Source organism: Tachyglossus aculeatus, chromosome 3, assembly GCF_015852505.1.
Source record: "Tachyglossus aculeatus isolate mTacAcu1 chromosome 3, mTacAcu1.pri, whole genome shotgun sequence".
NCBI lineage: Eukaryota > Metazoa > Chordata > Mammalia > Monotremata > Tachyglossidae > Tachyglossus > Tachyglossus aculeatus.
The window spans coordinates 62,383,127-62,409,690 of record NC_052068.1 but is presented as its reverse complement, the minus strand read 5'-3'; the positions used below and the strand labels follow the sequence as shown (position 1 = coordinate 62,409,690).

Here is a 26,564-nt window from a genome sequence, read left to right as displayed (position 1 = left end):
CAAGACCCCTGACTCCCCAGGCTGGTTGGGGTGCCGATGCCTGTCACCCATAAGAGCGGAAACTCCTCCCCCTGGGCTTCCAGGCCGTCCATCCCCTGGCCCCCTCCTACCTCCCCTCCCTTCTGTCCTTCTCCAGCCCAGCCCGCACCCTCCGCTCCTCTGCCGCAAATCTCCTCACCGTACCTCGTTCTCGCCTGTCCCGCCATCGACCCCCGGCCCACGTCCTCCCCCGGGCCTGGAATGCCCCCAATCCCTCTGCCCATCCGCCAAGCTCGCTCTCTTCCTCCCTTCAAGGCCCTACTGAGAGCTCACCTCCTCCAGGAGGCCTTCCCACACTCAGCCCCCTCCTTCCTCTCCCCGTCCTCCCCCTCCCCCTCCGCCCCACCTTACCTCCTTCCCCTCCTCACAGCACCTGGATATATGGATATATGTTTGTACGGATTTATTACTCTATTTATTTATTTTATTTGTACATATTTATTCTATTTATTTTATTTTGTTAGTATGTTTTGTTGTCTGTCTCCCCCTTCTAGACTGTGAGCCCGCTGGTGGGTAGGGACCGTCTCTAGATGTTGCCAACTTGGACTTTCCAAGCACTTAGTACAGTGCTCTGTACACAGTACGCGCTCAATAAATACAACTGAATTGTATATATGTTTGTACGGATTTATTACTCTATTTATACATATTTATTCTATTTATTTTATGTTGTTAATATGTTTTGTTTTGTTGTCTGTCTCCCCCTTCTAGACTGTGAGCCCGCTGTTGGGTAGGGACCGTCTCTATATGTTGCCAACTTGTACTTTCCAAGCACTTAGTACAGTGCTCTGCACACAGTATGCGCTCAATAAATACAACTGAATTGTATATATGTATATATGGTTGTACGTATTTATTACTCTATTTATTTATTTATTTTATTTGTACATATTTATTCTATTTATTTTATTTTGTTAATGTTTTGTTTTGTTCCCTGTCTCCCCCTTCTAGCCTGTGAGCCCGCTGTTGGGTAGGGACCGTCTCTAAATGTTGCCAACTTGGACTTTCCAAGCGCTTAGTACAGTGCTCTGCACACAGTACGCACTCAATAAATACAACTGAATTGTATATATGTATATATGGTTGTACATATTTATTACTCTATTTTATTTGTACATATTTATTCTATTTATTTTATTTTGTTAATATGTTTTGTTTTGTTGTCTGTCTCCCCCTTCTAGACTGTGAGCCCGCTGTTGAGTAGGGACCGTCTCTAGATGTTGCCAACTTGTACTTCCCAAGCACTTAGTCCAGTGCTCTGCACACAGTAAGCGCTCAATAAATACAACTGAATGAATTAATATGTTGCCAACTTGTACTTTCCAAGTGCTTAGTACAGTGCTCTGCACAGAGTAAGCGCTCAATAGATACAATTGAATGAATGAATATGTTGCCAACTTGTACTTTCCAAGCGCTTAGTACAGTGCTCTGCACACAGTAAGTGCTCAATAAATATGACTGACTGAATGAATAACTTTTGCATGGATGCCATATAAACTTAAAGAGATTTATTTAACTTGTACATATTTATTCTATTTATTTTATTCTGTTAATATGCTTTTGTTTTCTGTCTCCCCCTTCTAGACTGTGAGCCCGCTGTTGGGTAGGGACCATCTATATGTTGCCAAATTGTACTTCCCAAGCCCTTAGTACAGTGCTCTGCACACAGTAAGCGCTCAATAAATACGATTGATTGATTGTACATATTTATTCTATTTATTTTATTCTGTTAATATGTTTTGTTTTGTTCTCTGTCTCCCCCTTCTAGACTGTGAGCCCACTGTTGGGTAGGGACCATCTCTAGATGTTGCCAACTTGTACTTCCCAAGCACTTAGTACAGTGCTCTGCACACAGTAAGTGCTCAATAAATACGACTGAATGAATGAGCAAATGAATATGTTGCCAACTTGTACTTTCCAAGCGCTTACTACAGTGCTCTGCACGCAGTAAGCGCTCAATAAATACGATTGAATGAATGAATGAATATGTTGCCAACTTGTACTTTTCAAGCGCGTAGTACAGTGCTCTGCACACAGGAAGCGCTCAATACGATTGAATGAATGAATATGTTGTACGGTGGAAAGCAAAACCATTTTCCAGGTTTTAGAAAAAAAATAAACCTTAAGCACCTTCATAAAACCAAAAGATTTGAGCGATCATGAAGGTGTATTCATTCCTGAGAGGTATTTTATAGCTGAATCTTTTTGATATTAAAAACCTTATTTATGAAGGAGACCTCTGCTTAACATAATTTTTTTTAGTAATTTTAGTTATTTGTATATATTATAAAGTGAATGGTAGTTCTGAAGACTTGGAGAGCAACCCACAAAATTCATAAGTGAAATACTCTATTGCAGATATTGTCAAGGGGGGAAAAAGACGTGCCATTCAGTGGGAAGGTTGAGAAATGGAAGAAAATGGTCTGTGCCTAATGATACCCAAATGGCATTTTGTTTGATCATCTTATTACTCTATTTATTTATTTATTTTATTTGTACATATTTATTCTATTTATTTATTTTGTTAATTTTGTTAATATGTTTTGTTCTGTTGTCTGTCTCCCCCTTCTAGACCGTGAGCCCGCTGTCGGGTAGGGACCGTCTCTATATGTTGCTACCTTGTACTTCCCAAGCGCTTAGTCCGGTGCTCTGCACACAGTAAGCGCTCAATAAATACGACTGAATGAACATGTTGCCATCTTGTACTTCCCAAGCACTTAGTACGGTGCTCTGCACACAGGGAGGGCTCAATAAACACAATTGAATGAATGAATGAATGAATATGTTGCCAACTTGTACTTTCCAAGTACTGAATACAGCGCTCTGCACACAGTAAATGAATATAATAAATATTAAATAAATAAATTCAAAATAATAAATAAATAAATAAATAATAAATAAACAATAAATAAATTAATTAATAAATAATAAATAAATAATAAATAAATAAATAAATTCAATAAATACGACCGAATGAATGAATCACTTTTGCGTGGCTGCTAGATAAACTTAAAGAGCTATCAAAACTCAAGTTCTAATTTGGAGGTCTTCATTTAGCTGTCCCTGAGTTCACTCGCTTAGTCACAGGACCCACGTCGTTGGGGGCAACGAGCACGAAAATGCCGCCTGACCGTCTCGCTGCCCGGTACAAGGCCGGGCCTCGTCCGAACGCGCGCCAAACTGGCCCCACTTCTGACCTTTCGGGAGGATGGGTCCCAACAGGTGCCGCGGGTTAATTATAGACGGGAGACTCACTGCGGATGCATCTTGTAAAGGGAGCCGTCTACACCGACTGTGGTCCGCAGCCTGGCGACGCCTTTGTTATCCCGCAGGCGGGTGAGGATGGCCCCCAGGGTGGTGGCTACCAGATTGGCCGACCGGAACGAAACGATGGCGCACACGTGCTGGACGGCGATGCAGTCTTCGTGGGATGGTTCTACCCCGAGCCGGGTGAGGACCTCTTTGGCTTTATTGAGTCCCTCTTTGCTCCTGCCAAATTAAGAGAGCCAAGTTCAGTGTCTATTGGGATGAAAACCTTCACACGCTCTAACTCGATCGGGGCGGGAGACGGGTGCCTGGTCGGAGGAACGGGGCTCCGAGGGCCCGAGGCGAGTGGAGAGAAAACGTCTCTGTGGGCTAAGATGACAGACGGAAAGGGTAACTGAGGCCGGGAGAGGTGGGGTGACTTCTCCAAGGTCACACAGCAGACAGAACCCACGACCTTATGCTCCCGGGCCCATCACCGTGTGGGTGATGGAGCCCAGTGTGGTACTTGGGACTGTGTGCCCCATGTTGGACAGGGACTGTGTCCAACCCAAGTATGCTTGTGTCCACCTCAGTACAGTGTCTGGCGCATAGTAAGCACTTAACAAATACTATACTTGTACATATTTACTATTCTATTTATTTGGTTTTGTTAATATGTTTCGTTTTGTTGTCTGTCTCCCCCTTCTAGACTGTGAGCCCGCTGTTGGGTAGGGACCGTCCCTAGATGTTGCCAATTTGTACTTCCCAAGCGCTTAGTACAGTGCTCTGCACACAGTAAGCGCTCAATAAATACGACTGAATGAATGAATGAAAGGGTCAATCCGTCAATCACATTTATTAAGCGCTCACTGCCAATCCGTCAATCATATTTATCGAGCGCTTGCAAAGCACTGTACTAAGCACTTGCCAGAGTACAATACAACACTGTAACAGGCACGTTCCCTGCCCACAACGAGTTTACAGTCTAGAGGGAGAGACAGATATGGAAGAATTATTAAAAGAGGGGAAGCAGCGTGGCTCAGTGGGAAGAGCACAGGCTGGGGAGTCAGAGGTCATGGGTTCGAATCCCGGCTCCGCCACTTATCGGCTGTGTGACTTTGGGCAAGTCACTTAACTTCTCTGTGCCTCAGTTACCTCATCTGTAAAATGGGGGTTAAGATTGTGAGCCCCCCGTGGGACAACCTGATCACCTTGTATCCCCCCCCAGCGCTTAGAACAGTGCTTTGCACATAGTAAGCGCTTAATAAATGCCATTAAAAAAAACAAAAAAACCGTTAGCTGTCTGGAACACAGGACAGGATAAACACTTGAACTCTTATTTCTGGTTCCGCCACTCTAGACTGTAACCTCGCTGTGGGTAGGGAATGTGTATGTTATATTATTGTGGTGCACTTTCCCAAGTGCTTAGTACGGTGCTCCGCACACAGTAAGTGCTCAATAAATACAACTGATTGACTGATTGCCACTGACTCACTAGAGATAAAGGATGGGGGACAAATCATTCAATCTTTTAGCTCCATCAGGTTTGGGATGGAAAATGAATCAATTTGACCAGAGTTCTGGCCCCCTGGAACTAGAGAGGAGGCTGATGCAGTAATCCAGTCGGGACAGGATGAGAGATTGAACCAGCAGGGTAGTGGTTTGGATGGAGAGGAAAGGGAGGATCTTGGCGATGTTGCGGAGGTGAGACCGGCAGGTTTGGGTGACGGCTTGGATGTGAGGGGTGAACGAGAGAGCAGAGTCGAGGATGACACCAAGGTTGCGGGCTTGTGAGACGGGAAGGATGGTACTGCCGTCAACAGTGATGGGAAAGTCAGGGAGAGGGCAGGGTTTGGGAGGGAAGATAAGGAGTTCAGTCTTGGACATACTGAGTTTTAGATAGGGCGGAGACATAAGATGGGAAGATGAGAATATCGCTCGTGATATATATATATATATATATATATATATATATATATATATATATATATATATATATCATGATGCGTATATAGCTATAATTCTACTTATTCTGATGGTATTGACACCTGTCTACTTGTTTTGTTTTGTTGTCTGTCTCCCCCTTCTAGACTGTGAACCAGTTGTTGGGTAGGGATGGTTTCTATTGCCAAATTGTACTTCCCAAATGCTTAGTACAGTGCTCTGCACACAGTAAGCACTCAGTAAGTACGAATGAATGAATGAATGAATAAACAAATACCACCACAACTATCATTATTATTAGAGGGCGGAGACCCAGGGTGGGGAGATGAGACTATAGCTCATGATATGTGTATATGTATATATATATATACACATATAATAATAATGATGGCATTTGTTAAGCACTTACTATGTGCAAAGCACTGTTCTAGGCACTGGGGGGGATCCAAGGTGATCAGGTTGTCCCACCTGGGGTTCACGGTCTTGGTCCCCATTTTGCAGATGGGAGAACTGAGGCTCAGAGAAGCTAGGTGGCTTGCCCAGGGTCACACAGCAGACGAGTAGCGGAGCCAGGATTAGAACCCACGATCTCTGATTCCCAGGCCTGGCTCTTTTCACTGAGCCACGCTGCTTCTCTCTATATACATATGTATACATACACATATATATGTATACATATATATACATGATATGTATATAGCTATAATTCTATTTATTTTGATGATACTGACACCTGTCTACTTGTTTCGTTCCGTTGTCTGTCTCCCCCCTTCTAGACTGCGAGCCCGTTGTTGGGTAAGGACTGCCTCTATATGTTGCCGACTTGGACTTCCCAGGTGCTTAGTACAGTGCTCTGCACACAGTAAGTGCTCAATAGATACGATCGAATCAATGAATTTCCAACTCCACCATTTCACAAGAAGGCATCGAAGCACTCATCTAGAATAATCCTAGGGCTTCGAAGCACTCATCTAGAATAATTCTAGGGCTTCTCACTGACTTTTCAGAGGATATCTTCAATTTATCTAGTGCTTTTATCTTTCCAAGGCACTCTCTCCCGAATTATCTCATTTGTCCTCACAACTGCCCTTTTCAGGCACAGATCAGGAAACAGGCACGTGGAGGATAAGTGATTCGCCCCAGTTTACAGCAGACTACTGGCAGAGGGAGAACCACAACCCGGGACTCCAGACGTCTGGTCAGTCACGGCACACATCCCGACTCTCATCCTTTCCCTGTGCTGTACTCGGTTTGATTGATTGCTGTACTCGGTTTAAACGCTCTGGGCATGTTATTCCCCTCCTCAAAAATCTCCAGTGGCTACCAATCAATCTGTGCATCAGGCAGAAACTCCTCACCCTGGGCATCAAGGCTGTCCATCACCTCGCCCCCTCCTACCTCACCTCCCTTCTCTCCTTCTCCAGCCCACCCCGCACCCTCCGCTCCTCTGCCACCGCTAATCTCCTCACCGTACCTTGTTCTCGCCTGTCCCGCCATAGACCCCCGGCCCATGTCATCCCCTGGGGCCTGGAATGCCCTCCCTCTGCCCATCTGCCAAGCTAGCTCTCTTCCTCCCTTCAAGGCCCTACTGAGAGCTCACCTCCTCCAGGAGGCCTTCCCAGACTGAGCCCCTTCCTTCCTCTCCCCCTCGTCCCCCTCTCCATCCCCCCATCTTACCTCCTTCCCTTCCCCACAGCACCTGTATATATGTATATATGTTTGTACATATTTATTACTCTATTTATTTATTTTACTTGTACATATCTATTCTATTTATTTTATTTTGTTAGTATGTTTGGTTTTGTTCTCTGTCTCCCCCTTTTAGACTGTGAGCCCACTACTGGGTAGGGACTGTCTCTATATGTTGCCAACTTGTACTTCCCAAGCGCTTAGTACAGTGCTCTGCACACAGTAAGCTCTCAATAAACACGATTGATGATGATGATGATTTCCAAAATAAATTCCCGGGAATCCAGGTCAGATGAGTTTCTATTCACATAGTGGAATTTCCCAGATCCACTGCTGTGTGAAAAGGTGCCCTGAGTGGCAAGTCAGGACAGGGACCGTGATGGGGAGGGGGAGAATAGATCATTTAAGAGTTCAAGTTCCATAAATCTCCTTGCTTTTCTATCCCTTCATTCAGCAGAAACACACAATTCTGTCACCATCCTACCTATTCAATGCCACGTCCACTTTATAATCTTGGTACCCTGTCTCCACTCCGACCAGGCCCCCAGGGTTTCCATTTCAGCCCTTTCCTACGGAGGCAGGAAGGTCTAGTGGAAAGACAGTGGGTCAAGGGTTCAGACGGCCTGGGTTCTAGACTCGATTTTGCCATTGGCCGGCTGTGTGAATTGGGGGTAACTTCGCTGTGCTTCACTTTCCTCAACACAGTGGAAAGAGCCCGGGCTTTGGAGTCAGAGGTCAGGGGTTCAAATCCCGGCTCCACCAACTGCCAGCTGTGTGACTCTGGGCAAGTCACTTAACTCCTCTGTGCTTCAGTTACCTCATAATAATAATAATAATAATGACGGCATGTGTTAAGCGCTTAAAGCACTGTTCTAAGCGCTGGGGGGGCTACAGGGTGATCAAGTTGTCCCATGTGGGGCTCACAATCTTAATCCCCATTTTACAGATGAGGTAACAGGCACAGAGAAGTGAAGTGACATGCCCAAAGTCACACAGCTGACAAGTGGCGGAGCTGGGATTTGAACCCAGGACCTCTGACTCCAAAGCCCGGGATATTTCCACTGAGCCATGCTGCTTCTCATCTGTAAAATGGGGATTAAGCCTGTGAGCTCCCCGTGGGACAACCTGATCACCTGGTAACCTCCCCAGTGCTTAGAACAGTGCTTTGCACATAGTAAGCGCTCAATAAAGGACAACCTGATCACCTGGTAACCTCCACAGTGCTTAGAACAGTGCTTTGCACATAGTAAGCGCTCAATAAAGGACAACCTGATCACCTGGTAACCTCCCCAGCGCTTAGAACAGTGCTTTGCACATAATAAGCGCTCAATAAAGGACAACCTGATCACCTGGTAACCTCCCCAGCGCTTAGAACAGTGCTTTGCACATAGTAAGCGCTCAATAAAGGACAACCTGATCACCTGGTAACCTCCCCAGCGCTTAGAACAGTGCTTTGCACATAGTAAGTGCTCAATAAATGCCATCGTCATCATTATAAAACAGTGATAACAGTACTTGTCTCTCTAAAAGGTCTGTTGTGAGGACAAAATAAAATAATTATTGGGAAAGCCCTTTGGAAAAATAAAATTGTTGAACAAATTAATGGTGCTAGTCACCTGGCTATTTGACTTCATACAATCGTATTTATTGAGCACTTACCGTGTGGAGAGCACTGTCCTAAGCGTTTGGGAGAGTACAATACAACAATAAACAGACACATTCGCTGCCCACAAATTTACAGTCTAGAGGACCTGCGGTTGGTAGTTCGATACTGGTCGCCTGGGCAGCCAAGTTCAGGAATAAAATTTAAAAATGCAATTAAAACGAGGAGGCAGCTAGCCAAGTGGCCCCTGCTTTCAGGACTCCTGTGAAATGGCCCAGCAGAGAGCAGAACTATAACAGGAAAAATGGTTGGGGTCCAAGAGAAAGGCCTGAACTTCTCTGACACTTGGGAGAAAGGCCGCAACTAAATAAGGCGTTCAGAAGACGGCGGAGAACCGACTTACTTTTCTATGGCAGACACGTGCTTTGTCTCAAATTTCCCTTTGGTTAACAGCTCTGGAGTTATCCTCCCCTCGAAGAGGAGCCCCTCCTTGGCCATCTTCACGAGAATCAACCTGACCAGTTCCCCCATGTACATGCCGCTGACCATCTTCTCAAACCTGCAAGGAGACAGAACACCAATGGTCACGGCTGCCGAGGGAAAAAACAAAATGAAACAACCCAAACGGTGCTGCTACTGGGGAAAACTGTTGGACACAGGCTGAGAGAGACCACCGTGAGCAAGCATTAACTGCAACATCTGAAAGATGAAATTGGTAACATTTACCACAAAATGATGGTAAAGTGGGGTAGTATTGCTACTGGGGGAACCTGTTGGACACAGGCTGAGAGACCACCATGAGCAAGCATTCATCCAGCGCTTAGAACAGTGCTCTGCACATAGTAAGCGCTTAACAAATGCCATCATTATTATTATTATTATTCATTCATTCATTCAATCGTATTTATTGAGCGCTTACTGTGTGCAGAGCACTGGACTAAGCGCTTGGGAAGTCCAAGTTGGCAACATAGAGAGACGGTCCCTACCCAACAGCGGGCTCAGTCTAGAAGGGGGATCAAGCTTGTGAGCCTCAAGTAAGTCACTTCACTGGGCCCCAGTTCCCTCATCTGTAAAATGGGGATCAAGGTTGTGGGCCTCAGTTCCCTCATCTGTAAAGTGGGGGGTCAACCTTGGGAGCCTCAATTAAGTCACTTCACTGGACCTCAGTTCCCTCATCTGTAAAATGGGGGTCAAGCTTGGGAGCCTCAATTAAGTCACTTCACTGGGCCTCAGTTCCATCATCTGTAAAATGGGGGTCAAGCTTGGGAGCCTCAATTAAGTCACTTCACTGGGCCTCAGTTCCCTCATCTGTAAAATGGGGGTCAAGCTTGGGAGCCTCAAGTAAGTCACTTCGCTGGGCCTCAGTTCCCTCATCTGTAAAATGGGGGTCAAGCTTGGGCGCCTCAATTAAGTCACTTCGCTGGGCCTCAGTTCCCTTATCTGTAAAATGGGGGTCAAGCTTGGGAGCCTCAAGTAAGTCACTTCGCTGGGCCTCAGTTCCCTCATCTGTAAAATGGGGGTCAAGCTTGGGAGCCTCAAGTAAGTCACTTCGCTGGGCCTCAGTTCCCTCATCTGTAAAATGGGGGTCAACCTTGGGAGCCTCAATTAAGTCACTTCACTGGGCCTCAGTCCTCTCGTCTGTAAAATGGGGGTCAAGCTTGGGAGCCTCAATTAAGTCACTTCACCGGGCCTCAGTTCCATCATCTGTAAAATGGGGGTCAAGCTTGGGAGCCTCAATTAAGTCACTTCACCGGGCCTCAGTTCCCTCATCTGTAAAATGGGGGTCAAGCTTGGGAGCCTCAATTAAGTCACTTCACTGGGCCTCAGTTCCCTCATCTGTAAAATGGGGATCAAGGTTGTGAGCCTCAAGTAAGTCCCTTCACTGGGCCTCAGTTCCCTCATCTGTAAAATGGGGGTCAAGCTTGGGAGCCTCAATTAAGTCACTTCACTGGACCTCAGTTCCCTCATCTGTAAAATGGGGGTCAAGCTTGGGAGCCTCAAGTAAGTCACTTCACTGGGCCTCAGTTCCCTCATCTGTAAAATGGGGGTCAACCTTGGGAGCCTCAATTAAGTCACTTCACTGGGCCTCTGTCCTCTCGTCTGTAAAATGGGGGTCAAGCTTGGGAGCCTCAATTAAGTCACTTCACTGGGCCTCAGTTCCCTCCTCTGTAAAATGGGGGTCAAGCTTGGGAGCCTCAAGTGGGACAATGTGATCACCTTGTGTCTATTCCAGTGCTTAGCACATAGTAAGTGCTTAACAAATACCAACATTATTAGTACTGTTATTACAGATGAGGGAGCTGAGGCCCAGGGAAGTGACTGGGCCAAGGTCACCCAGCTGACAAGCGGCGGAGCCAGGATTAGAACCCAAGCCCGGGCTCTTTCCACTGAGCCACGCCTCTGCGGCCGATTTGTCCTCACCCAAACGCTCTGCACGCAGTAAGCGCTCAATAAATAGGACTGAATGGGTGCTCAGTCCAGTGCTCTGCACACTTTAAGAGCTCAATCAATAGGATTGAACGAACGAATACGCGCCTAAGCAAGTCTGCGATCGCGATTATCGATGATGAGGGTCCCGCGGGCGGGGGGCCCCGAAGCATTAACTGCAACACTTGAAAGATGAAATTGGTAACATTTACCACAAAAAGATGGTAAAGTGGGGTAGTTATGAGCGTATATAACCTATATCATTCCCAGATTGCAAAATGGAGCAACTGCTTTAATTGTCTATCTGAGATTAAACTGTCCAGATGAATCACTAAGTTTATCATGGTTTGATATACTATAAACTAAGGAATACAGTAGATGGCCCAGCAGCAAACAGACAAACTCACATCACTATTCTGCCTTGTAAACAGAAAGACCGACATAGTATTTACGGAAATTATTTATGTAAAAATGCTTATTTTTGGCTGAATCGATCAATCAATCAATCGTATTTATTGAGCGCTTACTGTGTGCAGAGCACTGTACTAACTTCTTGGGAAGTACAAGTCGGCAACATAGAGAGACAGTCCCTACCCAACAGTGGGCTCACAGTCTAAAAGGGGGAGACAGAGAACAAAACCAAACATACTAACAAAATAAAATAAATAGAATAGATATGTACAAGTAAAATAAATAGAGTAAAAAATATGTACAAGCATATATACAGGTGCAGTGGGGAAGGGAAGGAGGTAAGATGGCGGGGATGGAGAGGGGGACGAGGGGGAGAGGAAGAAAAGCTTATAAGAAAACTGAAGGAAACAAGCTGTTCGGGCAATTCACGACAGGGTTACTGACCCTAAATATTGTTGCAAATACGTAATTTACCAATTAAAACTTGCTTGATGACCAGGCAAATTATACTTCAAGGCAAATGATCACAGTTAAGATTACAAAGCAACACTTACTCCTCAACTGTAAGAAAGTAAATAGATTATCATCATCATCATCATCAATCATCATCATCATCAATCGTATTTATTGAGCGCTTACTATGTGCAGAGCACTGTACTAAGCGCTTGGGAAGTACAAGTCGGCAACATATAGAGACGGTCCCTTCCCAACAGTGGGCTCACAGTCTAAAAGGGGGCGACAGAGAACAAAACCAAACATACTAACAAAATAAAATAAATAGAATAGATATGTACAAGTAAAATAAATAGAGTAAAAAATATGTACAAGCATATATACATATATACAGGTGCAGTGGGGAAGGGAAGGAGGTAAGATGGGGGGGATGGAGAGCGGGACGAGGGGGAGAGGAAGAAAAGCTTATAAGAAAACTGAAGGAAACAAGCTGTTTGGGCAATTCACGACAGGGTTACTGACCCTAAATATTGTTGCAAATACGTAATTTACCAATTAAAACTGGCTTGATGACCAGGCAAATTATACTTCAAGGCAAATGATCACAGTTAAGATTACAAAGCAACACTTACTCCTCAACTGTAAGAAAGTAAATAGATTATCATCATCATCATCAATCGTATTTATTGAGCGCTTACTGTGTGCAGAGCACTGTACTAAGCGCTTATATGGGTGTGAATCCACTGCTATGCTGATAATTCCCAAATCTCCCTCTCCAGCCCTGAGCTGTCGCCTTCTCTGCAGTCTCGCCATCTCAACATCTCAACTTGGATGTCCGCAACGGAACTCCTTGTCTTCCCGCTCGAATCCTGTCTTCCCCCTGTGTTTCCCATCACTGAAGACCATGGCACTTTCCTCCCGATCTCACAAACCCGTACCCTAGGCATTATCCTCGACTCATCTCTCTCATTCAATCTACACATTTCATCTGTCACCAAATCCTGTCACCCAAAGGTCACCCAGCAGACAAGTGGCCAATTTGTACTTCCCAAGCGCTTAGTACAGTGCTCTGCACATAGTAAGCGCTCAATAAATACGATTGATGATGACGATGATGAAGTGGCGGAGGCGGGATTGGAACCCATGTCCTCTGACTCCCAAGCCTGTGCTCCTTCCACTGAGCCATGCTGCTGTGCGCCCTTAGGAAAGATACTTCACTTCTCTGTGCCTCCATGCCCTCATCTGCAAAACGGGGATTGAGGCTGAGCCCCATATGGGACAGGGATTGTGTCCAATATGATTTGCTTGAAACTACCCCAACACTTAGTAATAATAATAATAATAATAATAATAATGGTATTCGTTAAGCGCTTACTATGTGCAAAGCACTGTTCTAAGCGCCGGGGAGATATAGGGTGATCAGGTTGTCCCGCGTGGGGCTCACAGTCTTAATCCCCATTTTACAGATGAGGGAACTGAGGCCCAGAGAAGTGAAGTGACTTGCCCAAAGTCACACAGCTGACATTTGCCGGAGCCAGGATTAGACTGTGAGCCCACTGTTGGGTAGGGACTGTCTCTATATGTTGCCAATTTGTACTTCCCAAGCGCTTAGTCCAGTGCTCTGCACACAGTAAGCGCTCAATAAATACGATTGATGATGATGATGATGATGACCTCTGACTCCAAAGCCCGGGCTCTTTCCACTGAGCCACGCTGCTTCTCACACTTAGTACACGGTGCCTGGCACACAGTAAGCGCTTAACAAATACCATTAAAAAGGGGACCCCATTCATCAATGATTCAGAGAACACTACCGGTTTTCATTCATTCATTCAATCGTATTTATTGAGCGCTTACTGTGTGCAGAGCTCTGTACTAAGCGCTTGGGAAGTACAAGTTGGCAACATATAGAGACGGTCCCTACCCAACGGTGGGCTCACAGTCTCTTTACTCCTCTGTGCTGGACTAGAAATGGAGACATGAGATTGACTAGGCTACGAATGAGAAACTGAGATCGCTAACTATATACTCCGCCTCGTTGCCAGAAAAGGGCAGGAAAGCAGCTTGAAATACACTGAAAAACAGTCAACCTCAGCTCCTTAAGAGAAACAACAGGCAGTCAATTGTATTTATTGAGAGCTTACTGTAAGCAGAGCACTGTACTAAGCGCCGGGGAGAGTTGCATCACAGCTCTTCCGGCATACCGCTTGCCACAGCATTTGCTTGCAGTACTACTTCTACCCAGCGCTTAGAACAGTGCCTTGCACATAGTAAGCACTTAACAAATACCATCATTATTATTATTACTGGATTATTAGTATGATCCATTATAGTATCCATTATTATTATTATCCATTATAGTATCCATTATTACTGGATCAGACAGAAAAAAAATCAATCAATCAGCTTAATGGAAAGAGCCCGGGCTTGGGAGTCAGAGGACGTGGGTTCTAATCCCAGCCCCACCATTTGTCCACTGTGAGACCTCGGGCAGGTCATTTAACTTCTCTGGGCCTCAGTTACCTCATCTGTAAAATGGGGTTTAAAAGTGTGAGCCCCACCTGATCACCCTGTATCTACCCCAGTACTCAGAACAGTGCTTGGCACATAGTAAGTGCTTAACAAATGCCGTAATAATAATAATATTTATTGAGCACTTAGTGTATGCAGAGCTCTGTACAAAGCGCTCTGTGGCATTCCCACATTTCAACTCCATGAAGTGACAGGGCCACACAACGTAGCCGCCATCACAGACCAAGCCCTCTTCCTCCTGGTAAATTTCCATTTAAACCTCTTTAGAAATCTTAGAGATTTAGAGATTGACTGATTTAGAAACCTCTTTAGAGATTGACTGATTCATTAAATCGATCAATGGCATTTATTGAGTGTTTTCTCTGAGCAGAGCACTGTTCTAAGAGCTTGGGAAAATACAACATAATAGAGCCAGTAGACGTGATCTTCTAGACTGCGAGCCCACTGTTGGGTAGGGACCGTCTCTATATGTTGCCAACTTGTATTTCCCAAGCGCTTAGTACAGTGCTCTGCACACAGTAAGCGCTCAATAAATACGATTGATTGATCCCTGCCCATAAGGAGTTTACCAGTCTGCAGGTGGAAACAAAAATTAAAATAAATTACAGAAAAGGGGAAAATAGTAGAGGACAGTTTCTACATTAAGAGCTGGGGGACCAAGATGAGTATCAACAGTATATATGAAGACCTTCAGGGAAAGAGATTTTCCCAACCTCCTTTAATAGCGATTCTTCCAGTGTCTCGAAACCCTCGCTATTAAGAAAGTCTTAATTGGCTAACCTAAATAATAATAAGAATTTTGGTATTTGTTAAGCGCTTCCTATGTGCCAAGCACTGCTCTAAGCGCCGAAGGAGATACAAGGTAATCAGGTTGTCCCACATGGGGCTCACAGTCTTAATCCCCATTTTCCAGAGGAGGGAGCTGAGGCACAGAGAAGATAACTGCGCATCAGGCAAAAACTCCTCACCCTGGGCTTCAAGGCTGTCCATCACCTCGCCCCCTCCTACCTCCCCTCCCTTCTGTCCTTCTCCAGCCCAGCCCGCACCCTCCGCTCCTCCACCGCTAATCTCCTCACCGGGCCTCGTTCTCGCCTGTCCCGCCGTCGACCCCCGGCCCACGTCCTCCCCCGGGCCTGGAATGCCCTCCCTCTGCCCCTCCGCCAAGCTCGCTCTCTTCCTCCCTTCAAGGCCCTGCTGAGAGCTCACCTCCTCCAGGAGGCCTTCCCAGACTGAGCCCCTTCCTTCCTCTCCCCCTCGTCCCCCTCTCCATCCCCCCATCTTACCTCCTTCCCTTCCCCACAGCACCTGTATATATGTATATATGGTTGTACATATTTATTACTCTATTTATTTATTTATTTATTTATTTTACTTGTACATTTCTATCCTATTTATCTTATTTTGTTGGTATGTTTGGTTCTGTTCTCTGTCTCCCCCTTTTAGACTGTGAGCCCACTGTTGGGTAGGGACTGTCTCTATGTGTTGCCAATTTGTACTTCCCAAGCGCTTAGTACAGTGCTCTGCACATAGTAAGCGCTCAATAAATACGATTGATTGATTGATTAAGTGACTTGCCCCAAGTCACCCAGCTGATAATTGGCGGAGCCGGAATTAGAACCCATGACCTCTGGCTCCCAAGGCCGGGCACTTTCCACTGAGTCACGCCGCTTCTCTAGATCCCTGAGGTTGCTAATCAAGCCCAAATCTTTGGCTCTGTCTCTGGGGGAGGAGAATAGCTAACGCTTATCCCTTCTGTTCTTGAAGGCATCTCTCAGCAACTTAGACTGGAGGATGAGAAGCCCGATTTGGTTCGCCTCCCTTCTCAGATTCCCAGTGGGAAGTGTCCCTCACTGCACATTTCAACAGTTCAGCGGACACCAGCAGCTGCTACTTGTACCCACCAGATTCCTCATGGACTTCCCAACCACCCGATCCCGGCTTCCTGGGGCAGAATCCCAGATAAAATAAAATAAAAAAAATAGAATAGAGCTGTAGAAGTAAAATAAATAAATAAATAGAGTAAAAAATATGTACAAGAAGCAGCGTGGCTCAGTGGAAAGAGCCTGGGCTTTGGAGTCAGAGGTCATGGGTTCAAATCCCAGCTCCGCCACATGTCAGCTGTGTGACTTTGGGCAAGTCACTTAACTTCTCTGTGCCTCAGTTACCTCATCTGTAAAATGAGGATGAAGACTGTGAGCCCCCCGTGGGACAACCCGACCAACTTGTAACCTCCCCAGTGCTTAGAACAGTGCTTTGCACATAGTAAGCGCTTAATAAATGCCATTATTATTATTATTATTATTACAAGCATATTTGCACCATAATGCACCATAATATTTGCAAATTTATACCATTTGCTCCAATTCTCCAGGATCCTCTACAGCACCCACGTGCTATGCACACAGTAAGCGCTCAATAAATACCACCGATTAACCCATTCCCTAGGGGTGCAAAGAAGGAAGGGAGAGTCTACCTGATGTAGGGAGATACTGTTCCCAAAGAAAACCTGATGTCTATCCCAGTCAATTTCTTATATCACTGGCAATTAGTCTCACCAGAAAGATCAATGAGATCACAAAAAGCAGGGCATGGATGTGGAGGTCAGAAAGACCTGAGTTCTAATCCCGGCTCTGCCACTTGTCTGCTGTGTGAGTTTGGGCAATTATTTCAATAAATATCATTGATTGGTTGATTGTTATATTTTTGTACTATACTCTTTCCAAGATTGGTTGATTGTTATATTTTTGTATTGTACTCTCCCAATCGCTACAGTGCTCTGCACACAGAAAGCACTCAAAAAATATGACTAATTAGTTCTGTTGTACTATACTCTTTCCAAGATTGGTCGATTGTTATATTTTTGTATTGTACTCTCCCAATCGCTACAGTGCTCTGCACACAGAAAGCACTCAAAAAATATGACTAATTAGTTCTGTTGTACTATACTCTTTCCAAGATTGGTCGATTGTTATATTTTTGTATTGTACTCTCCCAGTCGCTACAGTGCTCTGCACACAGTAAGCACTCAAAAAATATGACTAATTAGTTCTGTTGTACTATACTCTCCCAAGTGCTTAGTACAGTGCTCTGAACATAGTCAGTGCTCAATAAACATCACTGATTGGTTGACTGTTATATTTTTGTATTGTACTCTCCCAATAGCTAAATACAGTGCTCTGCACACAATATGCACTCAAAAAACATGACTAATTCATTCTGTTGTACTGTACTCTCCCCAGTGCTTAGTATAGTGCTCTGAACATAGTCAGCACTCAATAAATATTATTGATTGGTTGATTGTTATATTTTTGTATTGTCCTCTCCCAACCGCTAAATACAGTGCTCTGCACACAGTAAGCACTCAAAAAATATGACTAATTAGTTGAGTTGTACTATACTCTTTCCAAGATTGGTTGATTGTTATATTTTTGTATTGTACTCTCCCAATCGCTAAATACAGTGCTCTGCACACAGTAAGCACTCAAAAAATATGACTAATTAGTTGTGTTGTACTATACTCTTTCCAAGATTGGTTGATTGTTATAGTTTTGTATTGTACTCTCCCAATTGCTAAATACAGTGCTCTACACACAGAAAGCACTCAAAAAATATGACTAATTAGTTCTGTTGTACTATACTCTTTCCAAGATTGGTCGATTGTTATATTTTTGTATTGTACTCTCCCAGTCGCTACAGTGCTCTGCACACAGTAAGCACTCAAAAAATATGACTAATTAGTTCTGTTGTACTATACTCTCCCAAGTGCTTAGTACAGTGCTCTGAACATAGTCAGTGCTCAATAAACATCACTGATTGGTTGACTGTTATATTTTTGTATTGTACTCTCCCAATAGCTAAATACAGTGCTCTGCACACAATATGCACTCAAAAAACATGACTAATTCATTCTGTTGTACTGTACTCTCCCCAGTGCTTAGTATAGTGCTCTGAACATAGTCAGCACTCAATAAATATTATTGATTGGTTGATTGTTATATTTTTGTATTGTCCTCTCCCAACCGCTAAATACAGTGCTCTGCACACAGTAAGCACTCAAAAAATATGACTAATTAGTTGAGTTGTACTATACTCTTTCCAAGATTGGTTGATTGTTATATTTTTGTATTGTACTCTCCCAATCGCTAAATACAGTGCTCTGCACACAGTAAGCACTCAAAAAATATGACTAATTAGTTGTGTTGTACTATACTCTTTCCAAGATTGGTTGATTGTTATAGTTTTGTATTGTACTCTCCCAATTGCTAAATACAGTGCTCTACACACAGAAAGCACTCAAAAAATATGACTAATTAGTTCTGTTGTACTATACTCTTTCCAAGATTGGTCGATTGTTATATTTTTGTATTGTACTCTCCCAGTCGCTACAGTGCTCTGCACACAGTAAGCACTCAAAAAATATGACTAATTAGTTGTGTTGTACTATACTCTTTCCAAGATTGGTCGATTGTTATATTTTTGTATTGTACTCTCCCAGTCGCTACAGTGCTCTGCACACAGTAAGCACTCAAAAAATATGACTAATTAGTTCTGTTGTACTATACTCTCCCAAGTGCTTAGTACAGTGCTCTGAACATAGTCAGTGCTCAATAAACATCATTGATTGGTTGATTGTTATATTTTTGTATTGTACTCTCCCAATAGCTAAATACAGTGCCCTGCACACAATAAGCACTCAAAAAATATGACTAATTCATTCTGTTGTACTGTACTCTCCCCAGTGCTTAGTACAGTGCTCTGAACATAGTCAGCACTCAATAAATATTATTGATTGGTTGGTTGTTATATTTTTGTATTGTCCTCTCCCAACCGCTAAATACAGTGCTCTGCACACAGTAAACACTCAAAAAAATATGACTAATTAGTTCTGTTGTACTATACTCTCCCCAGTGCTTAGTACAGTGCTCTGAACATAGTCAGTGCTCAATAAATATCATTGATTGGTTGACTGTTATATTTTTTATTGTACTCTCCCAATTGCTAAATACAGTGCTCTGCACACAGTAAGCACTCAAAAAATATGACTAATTAGTTGTGTTGTACTATACTCTTTCCAAGATTGGTTGATTGTTATATTTTTGTATTGTACTCTCCCAATCGCTAAATACAGTGCTCCGCATACAGTAAGCACTCAAAAAATATGACTAATTAGTTCTGTTGTACTATACTCTTCCAAGATTGGTTGATTGTTATAGTTTTGTATTGTACTCTCCAAATCGCTAAATACAGTGCTCTGCGCATAGTAAGCACTCAAAAAATATGACTAATTAGTTCTGTTGTACTATACTCTTCCAAGATGGATTAATTGTTATATTTTTGTATTGTACTCTGCCAATCACTAAATACAGTGCTCTGCACACAGTAAGCACTCAAAAAATATGACTAATTAGTTATGTTGTACTATACTCTCCCAAGTGCTTAGTACAGTGCTCTGAACATAGTCAGCACTCAATAAATATCATTGATTGGTTGATTGTTATATTTTTGTATTGTACTCTGCCAATCGCTAAATACAGTGCTCTGCACACAGAAAGCACTCAAAAAATATGACTAATTAGTTCTGTTGTATTATACTCTTCCAAGATTGGTTGATTGTTATATTTTTGTATTGTACCCTCCCAATCGCTAAATACAGTGCTCTGCACACAGTAAGCACTCAAAAAATATAACTAATTAGTTCTGTTGTAGTGTACTCTCCCAAGGGCTTAGGGAAGCAGTGCAGCTCAGTGGAAAGAGCCCGGGCTTTGGAATCAGAGGTCATGGGTTCAAATCCTGCCTCTGCCAATTGTCAGCTGTGTGACTTCGGGCAAGTCACTTCACTTCTCTGGGCCTCAGTTACCTCATCTGTAAAATGGGGATGAAGACTGTGAGCCCCCCGTGGGACAACCTGATCACCTTGTAACCTCCCCAGTGCTTAGAACAGTGCTTGGCACATAGCAAGCGCTTAATAAATGCCATCATTATTAGTAGTAGTAGTAGTAGTACAGTGCTCTGAACATAGTCAGTGCTCAATAAATATCATTGATTGGTTGACTGCTATATTTTTGTATTGTACTCTCCCAATTGCTAAATATAGTGCTCTGCACACAGTAAGCACTCAAAAAAATAGTGAGGCAGCTTGGCTCAATGGAAAGAGCATGGACTTTGGAGTCAGAGGTCATGGGTTCAAATCCCTGCTCCGCCAATTGTCAGCTGTGTGACTTTGGGCAAGTCACTTAACTTCTCTGAGCCTCAGTTACCTATCTGTAAAATGGGGATTAATACTGTGAGCCCACCGTGGGACAACCTGATCACTTTGTAACCTCCCCAGTGCTTAGAACAGTGCTTTGCACATAGTAAGTGCTTAATAACATTATAAAAAAAAATATGAGTAATCAAAGACCAATAAGCCTTGCCCTAATATGTTAAAAGCGACCCTATAGTCCCCAAACTATAACTTGTGACAGTCTGTTTCTGATCAGCAAATACGGAGGAACAGAGAAAGACCAAAATAGTAAAAATTAACCAGCTAACCCCCTAGGTGGGAGTTTTTGTAGAGCTAGAGAAGGATAGTGGATAGAACTTGGGGCTTGGGACTCAGAAGGTCATGAGTTCTAATCCCAGCTCTGCCACTTGCCTGCTGTGACCTTGGGCAAGTCACTTGACTTCTCCGTGCCTCAGTTACATTATCTGTAAAATGGGGACTGAGACTGTGAGCCCCAGGTGTGTGGACTGGACTGTGTTCAATCTAATTTGCTTGTAGCCACCCCAGCTCTTAGTACAGTGCCCGGCACATAGTAAGCCCTTAACAAATACCATTATTATTATTATTGTTGTTGTTCAGAGATGGCCCAAGACCATGAAACAGTTCAAAAGAAATTTTTAAACTGTGCACTTTTATTTCATTAAAGCCATTTATTTTCTAATCATCTTGCCTCTGCAACCACGATCTCATCTAGGCCACAAATAACTTGACTACGACGGCTGATATCCTCCATCATCTCTGTTCTACATTCCCTGCTCCCTATGAAAATGCGGACAGATATGGCTTTATGCCTAATACAGCCACCCATGAACTCAGAATAGGAAGGATAATCCTGGCACGCTTTTGACTACACGGAGATTGTCCCCAACAAATTGAATTCTCTGCACTCCACTAACACCACCTTTCTGAAATTTTCTTTATCTTCCACACTGCTTAGATGGCTAAAGGGGAGTTTCATCCTAAGACATAACAAATCCACAACTTCGGAGATGGCAACTCTTTTCTGACTGGGTCTCCCCGAGACGGGAAAAGGTCTTGGAGCTTTTCTCGTTCATTCGAATTTTTTCAGCCTTCCGTCCCGTACCAAATTTCAGCCTTCGTGCCAAATTTCTCGGAGGAACTTGTTGCGATTGCTTTTGTGCCAGAAAGAAAAGGAATGAGAGCTGAAACTCACAGCTGTTTTCCGGGGTTGAGGGATCCCCGGTCGATCTCCCTGTCAAATTCGGTCCTGATGTCTTCCAAGGACCCATCGTCTCCAAAGGCCCCCCACTCCGTGTTGATGCACATTCTTCCTTCATCTCCTTCCACCGAGTCAATGTGTCTCAGCTCTTCCATGTAGCAGGCATTGGTGCCGGTACCTTGGGGAGAGCACCGAAAGATGTTACCCGAGAATAAGGGAATTAAAGCCTGAATTCCATCCGTCACCTAAAGACCTGAGGAAGACAGGTTACCAATTATCAGGCCGACTTCACAGCGCTGGTCATCAAAACCACAGGTCATCATGGTTCCTACTGTGTCGTTCACCACGGCCACAATATCTGCGTCATAGTCCTGAAGATGGAAACGAACAATTACCTTCAGGAAACATGGATCGCTAGGTCTTGAGACACTCCACGCCGAAGAGTCTCAGACTGGAAAAACTGCCCGCAAAACACCACAGGGAGGGTCACCTGGATAGACCCTGGCTCTTTCAGTCTTTCCCTATTGTTGCTAATTTTATTCTTGAGCTGAAACTATTTCCTAAGAATTAACACTAACTGAATTCACGGGCAAGGAAAAACAATTAGAAGTTGTGGAATCAGAAAAAGACAACAGGAAGGGCTCTGTCAAAGCACACGGTTGGACTCCACAGAATGATAGAGGGTATTATCTTTTATCGCTTTCAATGTTTGATGATCCTGGCATCTCTTACTGAGATTTTCTTCCAACCTGGATTTTCAAGACTGCGTCTGTACTGGATCGCGGCCTATCGGCCCTAGGCATTCATTCATTCATTCAATTGTATTTATTGAGCGCTTACTGTGTGCAGAGCACTGGACTAAGGGCTTGGGAAGTACAAGTTGGCAACATACAGAGACGGTCCCTACCCAACAGCAGGCTCCCAATAACACAAACCCCCAATCTTGCCAAGGGCAGGAGAATGGTGTCCCCTTCCATCTAAACTATGTCTGCTCTCAGTCCTGGGGGCAACAGATGCCACCAATAACAGCAAAAGAAAAGACACCTCCTTCCCAATAGGTCTCCCCAACCTCGCTGCCCAACCTGGTATACATATTAAATAGTGTTGAGAGCTTCAAGGTCTGGGAACCGCTAGTTAATAAATGTAAAAGTAGAAGTTGCACGGCAGAGAGGAAAGAGCACACCTGGGAGTCATAGGTTATGGTTCTAATTCCTACTCCTTCCCCTATCTGCTATGACCTTGGGCAAGTCACTTCACTCATTCATTCAATCATATTTATTGAGTGCTTACTGTGTATAGAGCACGGTATTAAGCGCTTGGGAGAGTACAATACAACAATAAACAGATATATTCCTGCCCACAACAAGCTTACCTCAACTGTGAAATGGGGATTGAGACTGTGAGGCCCACATGGGACAGGAACTGTGTCCAACCCAACTTGTTTGCATCCACCCCACCACTTAGTACAGTGCCTGGCACATAGTAAGTGCTTAACAAATATCACTATTATTATTAATATTATTAAAGTTATTTGACTGGTTCCAAAGGCAAGAATAAGTACCAATGTCTTCTAACTTGCAACCACAGGGTTCATTTTCTGACCATCAATTGAACCAGCCAGTTCAACAACAACAACCACAACAAAAAATCAGGTCAAGCAATATTTCTACTTGAAAATGTATAGTCAGGTTGAAAAAAACAAAAAATAACGTGAAGATATCCCGTCTGTTTCAGACTGGCATTAATATCACTATGGGGTGTTTCAAGAAAACATTAAGGAGCTTGAAAATCTGTACACAATTCACCCTGATTGGTCTGTAAAGAAAACACAGTCTGTTATATAATATACCTCACATATAATAATGATAGTATTTGTTAAGCACTTACAACGTGCCAAGCACTGTTTTAAGCACTGGGGGAGAAACAAGGGAATTGGGTTGTCCCACATGGGGCTCGCAGTCTTCATCCCCGTTTTACAGATGAGGTACCTGAGGCACAGAGAAGTTAAGTGATTTGCCCAAGGTTCCACAGCTGACAAGTGGCAGGGCCGGGATTAGAATCCACGACCTCTGCCGCCCAAACCTGGGCTCTTTCCACTAAGCCAATCTGCTTCCTCATATATCTACTCTGGGGACATAGACGGTTTGTCCTCCACTGCCATCCCAACCTCCAGGTTGTTCTAGAGACCATCTGAGGCCCCACAGACCAGCAATGTCTGGATTGGAGGAAAAGGTTGGAGAGGGAAAGATAAAGTGCAGAAAAATCCCACGATGTTTTCAATCCAGCAAGAATACATATGATGAAATTAAAGACAATACCAGTGGTAAGATGCTGGACTAATTAGGGTTTAGATTCCATGACAAAGCCTCATAACTTCGGGCAATTTTAAATTTTCCCTAGAAAAGTTAGGGCAGAAACACTATTTTCTTCTGAAAATGACCTTCAAAAAATAATTTTGTATACACATACATAAAAAAACCACCTCAATGATCCTTATTGAGCACTCAATGCGTGCAGAACACTATACTAAGCCTTTGGGAGAGTACAGAGCAACAGAGCTGGTAGACATATTCCCTACCAACCAGGGGCTTACAGTCTAGAGCATCTTCATAAAAATAATGTGATATTAAATCCCATAACCTGGATTTTACATTTTACTTCAGTTTCCACCTGCCAGATGATGAGACGGGAAGAATAAATATTCCTACCATAATCTCGACAGACTTCCCCCAAGTAGTAGTCATCTGACAGTACTGTGTCATTCCTTTGGGGTATATGTTTAATTCAACGCTCCGCTCGGCTTACTCATTCAGAGCTTAATGAATACTACGCTAGATCACCATGAGCATATGGAATTCATTATCTTGGAAAGTTGTGCGGGCATCAAATGCTAATAAATTCAGGGACGGCTTGGATTGACTCATGAAATCGAGGTCCACAATGGGAAAAGTAACAGATTTGGAGGAAAAAAACTCAGGGGTGTTGAAAGGTTCAGAAAGGGTTTACTTAGATTCACAAATGATAGGTCTACGGGGGGTGTTTGGAGGGAAGAGTTAAAGATGTTAAAAGGTGGAGATGTAGTTGGTCATATCAGTGCTTAGAACAGTGCTTTGCACATAGTAAGAGCTTAATAAATGCCATTATTATTATTATTATATCTTCTAAAACGCCTGAACATTAACTGTCACCCCACTGGGAGACAGACTTCCAATCTGGATAGACCACATGCAACACTCGGATTTTTTCACGCATATACGCATTTCTTTCTTGTGCCTTCGAGCACGTCCGTGACCAAACGGCATCTATCATGCAACTTGGAAAGTGGCCGTGCCCCTGTCGGAAACCTTAAAAGAGAAATTACCCCACGTTTCTTGATGGCCTTGTTCAGCAGCTTTACCACATCGGCTCCTTCCACTCCACTGGCTTTGAAGCGCTTCGTCCAGGTGATCAGCACACCCTGCAAATGGATCAGAAAGGACATGTGGCATGGAGTCTTTCAAAACCCCAAGGAGGCTGAGTCATTGAGAAATGAAAAAATAAAGCTCCAGAGAGGTCAAGGAACTTGCCTGAGATCAAACAGCTCCTTGGGGCCAAAGCAAGGTGCTGACACAGAGCTTTAATTGTTACTATGACCCTGGGACTTTCCCAAGTAAATCTGCTCCCTCACACACATCCCTGAGGTGTTGCTTGTTTGCCTGTTACAATTAACAAGTGTAGGCGCCCTGATTCCTGCAAATGAGAGGTCCGACTGAAGATCTGAATGGGCTTTTTGAGTAAGTCAAAGAGGTGTGGAAGGAGGTGGACATTTAATAGCCCTGTTCCAGGAAATGACAGAAGTTGCTGCTTTTGAGATAGGGTGACAAGTTGCTCACTTTTGAAACTTCTTATTCTGGCAGTTCCTGATTCTAAGAGCTCCAGTGGAAAATACTGAGTACTGTCAAAGTATTTACTGAGCACATTTCTGGTTGACAGTGCACTGAATTAAGTACAGTTAAGAGAGGAAATACAAGATACTGTTCTTGCCACAAAGAGTTTACAAACTACTAAAAGAGACAGGACTGTAGAAGCACACAATTATAAACACAGATTCCCAAGGCACAAGCACCGTAATATACAGATATCTATTAGGGCACAGTGACAGACTGTCAATGGAGAGAGATGATCTGGGAGATCACCCCCAATTTCAATTCTAATTCTAATTTTAATTCTCAGGGGTTTTCCCAAGAGGCCAGTTTCTCCTTTGGCAATCTCACAGAGAAATTCCCGAGAATTAATTTTGAATTTAGAAACGAACTCATAGGTCACACTCTTTGCCTCCTCTTTCCATCCCGCCTCTTTTTGGTCCTCTCTGAATCCCTTAATTCACCCTTTGGGGATTCAAGAGTGTGAGTCTCCATTCCCTGAGTAATAATTTAGCAAAGTGCTGCACAGGAACAGAAATGGCAGAAATAAAGACTTCACTGTTATATGCGCTACTGCTGAGGAGTTACTAGAATAATAATAATAATAATAAAGATGACATTTATTAAGTGCTTACTATGTGCAAAGCACTGTTCTAAGCGCTGGGGGAAGATACAAAGATACAAGGTGATCAGGTTGTCCCACGGAGGGCTCAAATATATAATGTACATATATTTACATTACATTAATATAAGTTCATTGTGGGCAGGTAATGTGTCTGTTTATTGTTATATTTTACTCTCCCAAGTGCTTACTACAGAGTTCTGCACACAAGGTGATCAGGTTGTCCCACATGGGGCTCACAGTCTTAATCCCCA

General features: G+C 43.7%; 1 protein-coding gene across 1 annotated transcript in view; it reads right to left on the bottom strand.

Moving 5' to 3' along the window:
• HK1 (hexokinase 1) overlaps nucleotides 1-26,564 on the bottom strand; it is a 123,442-nt gene that overhangs the window by 46,622 nt on the left and 50,256 nt on the right. Inside the window, exons 5-9 of the mRNA XM_038743630.1 lie at nucleotides 25,148-25,243; nucleotides 22,058-22,157; nucleotides 21,781-21,964; nucleotides 8,925-9,080; nucleotides 3,295-3,528 (exon numbers count right to left, since the gene is read on the bottom strand). Coding sequence (XP_038599558.1) covers nucleotides 3,295-3,528; nucleotides 8,925-9,080; nucleotides 21,781-21,964; nucleotides 22,058-22,157; nucleotides 25,148-25,243 — 770 coding nt within the window. The remainder of the gene's footprint in view (nucleotides 1-3,294; nucleotides 3,529-8,924; nucleotides 9,081-21,780; nucleotides 21,965-22,057; nucleotides 22,158-25,147; nucleotides 25,244-26,564) is intronic.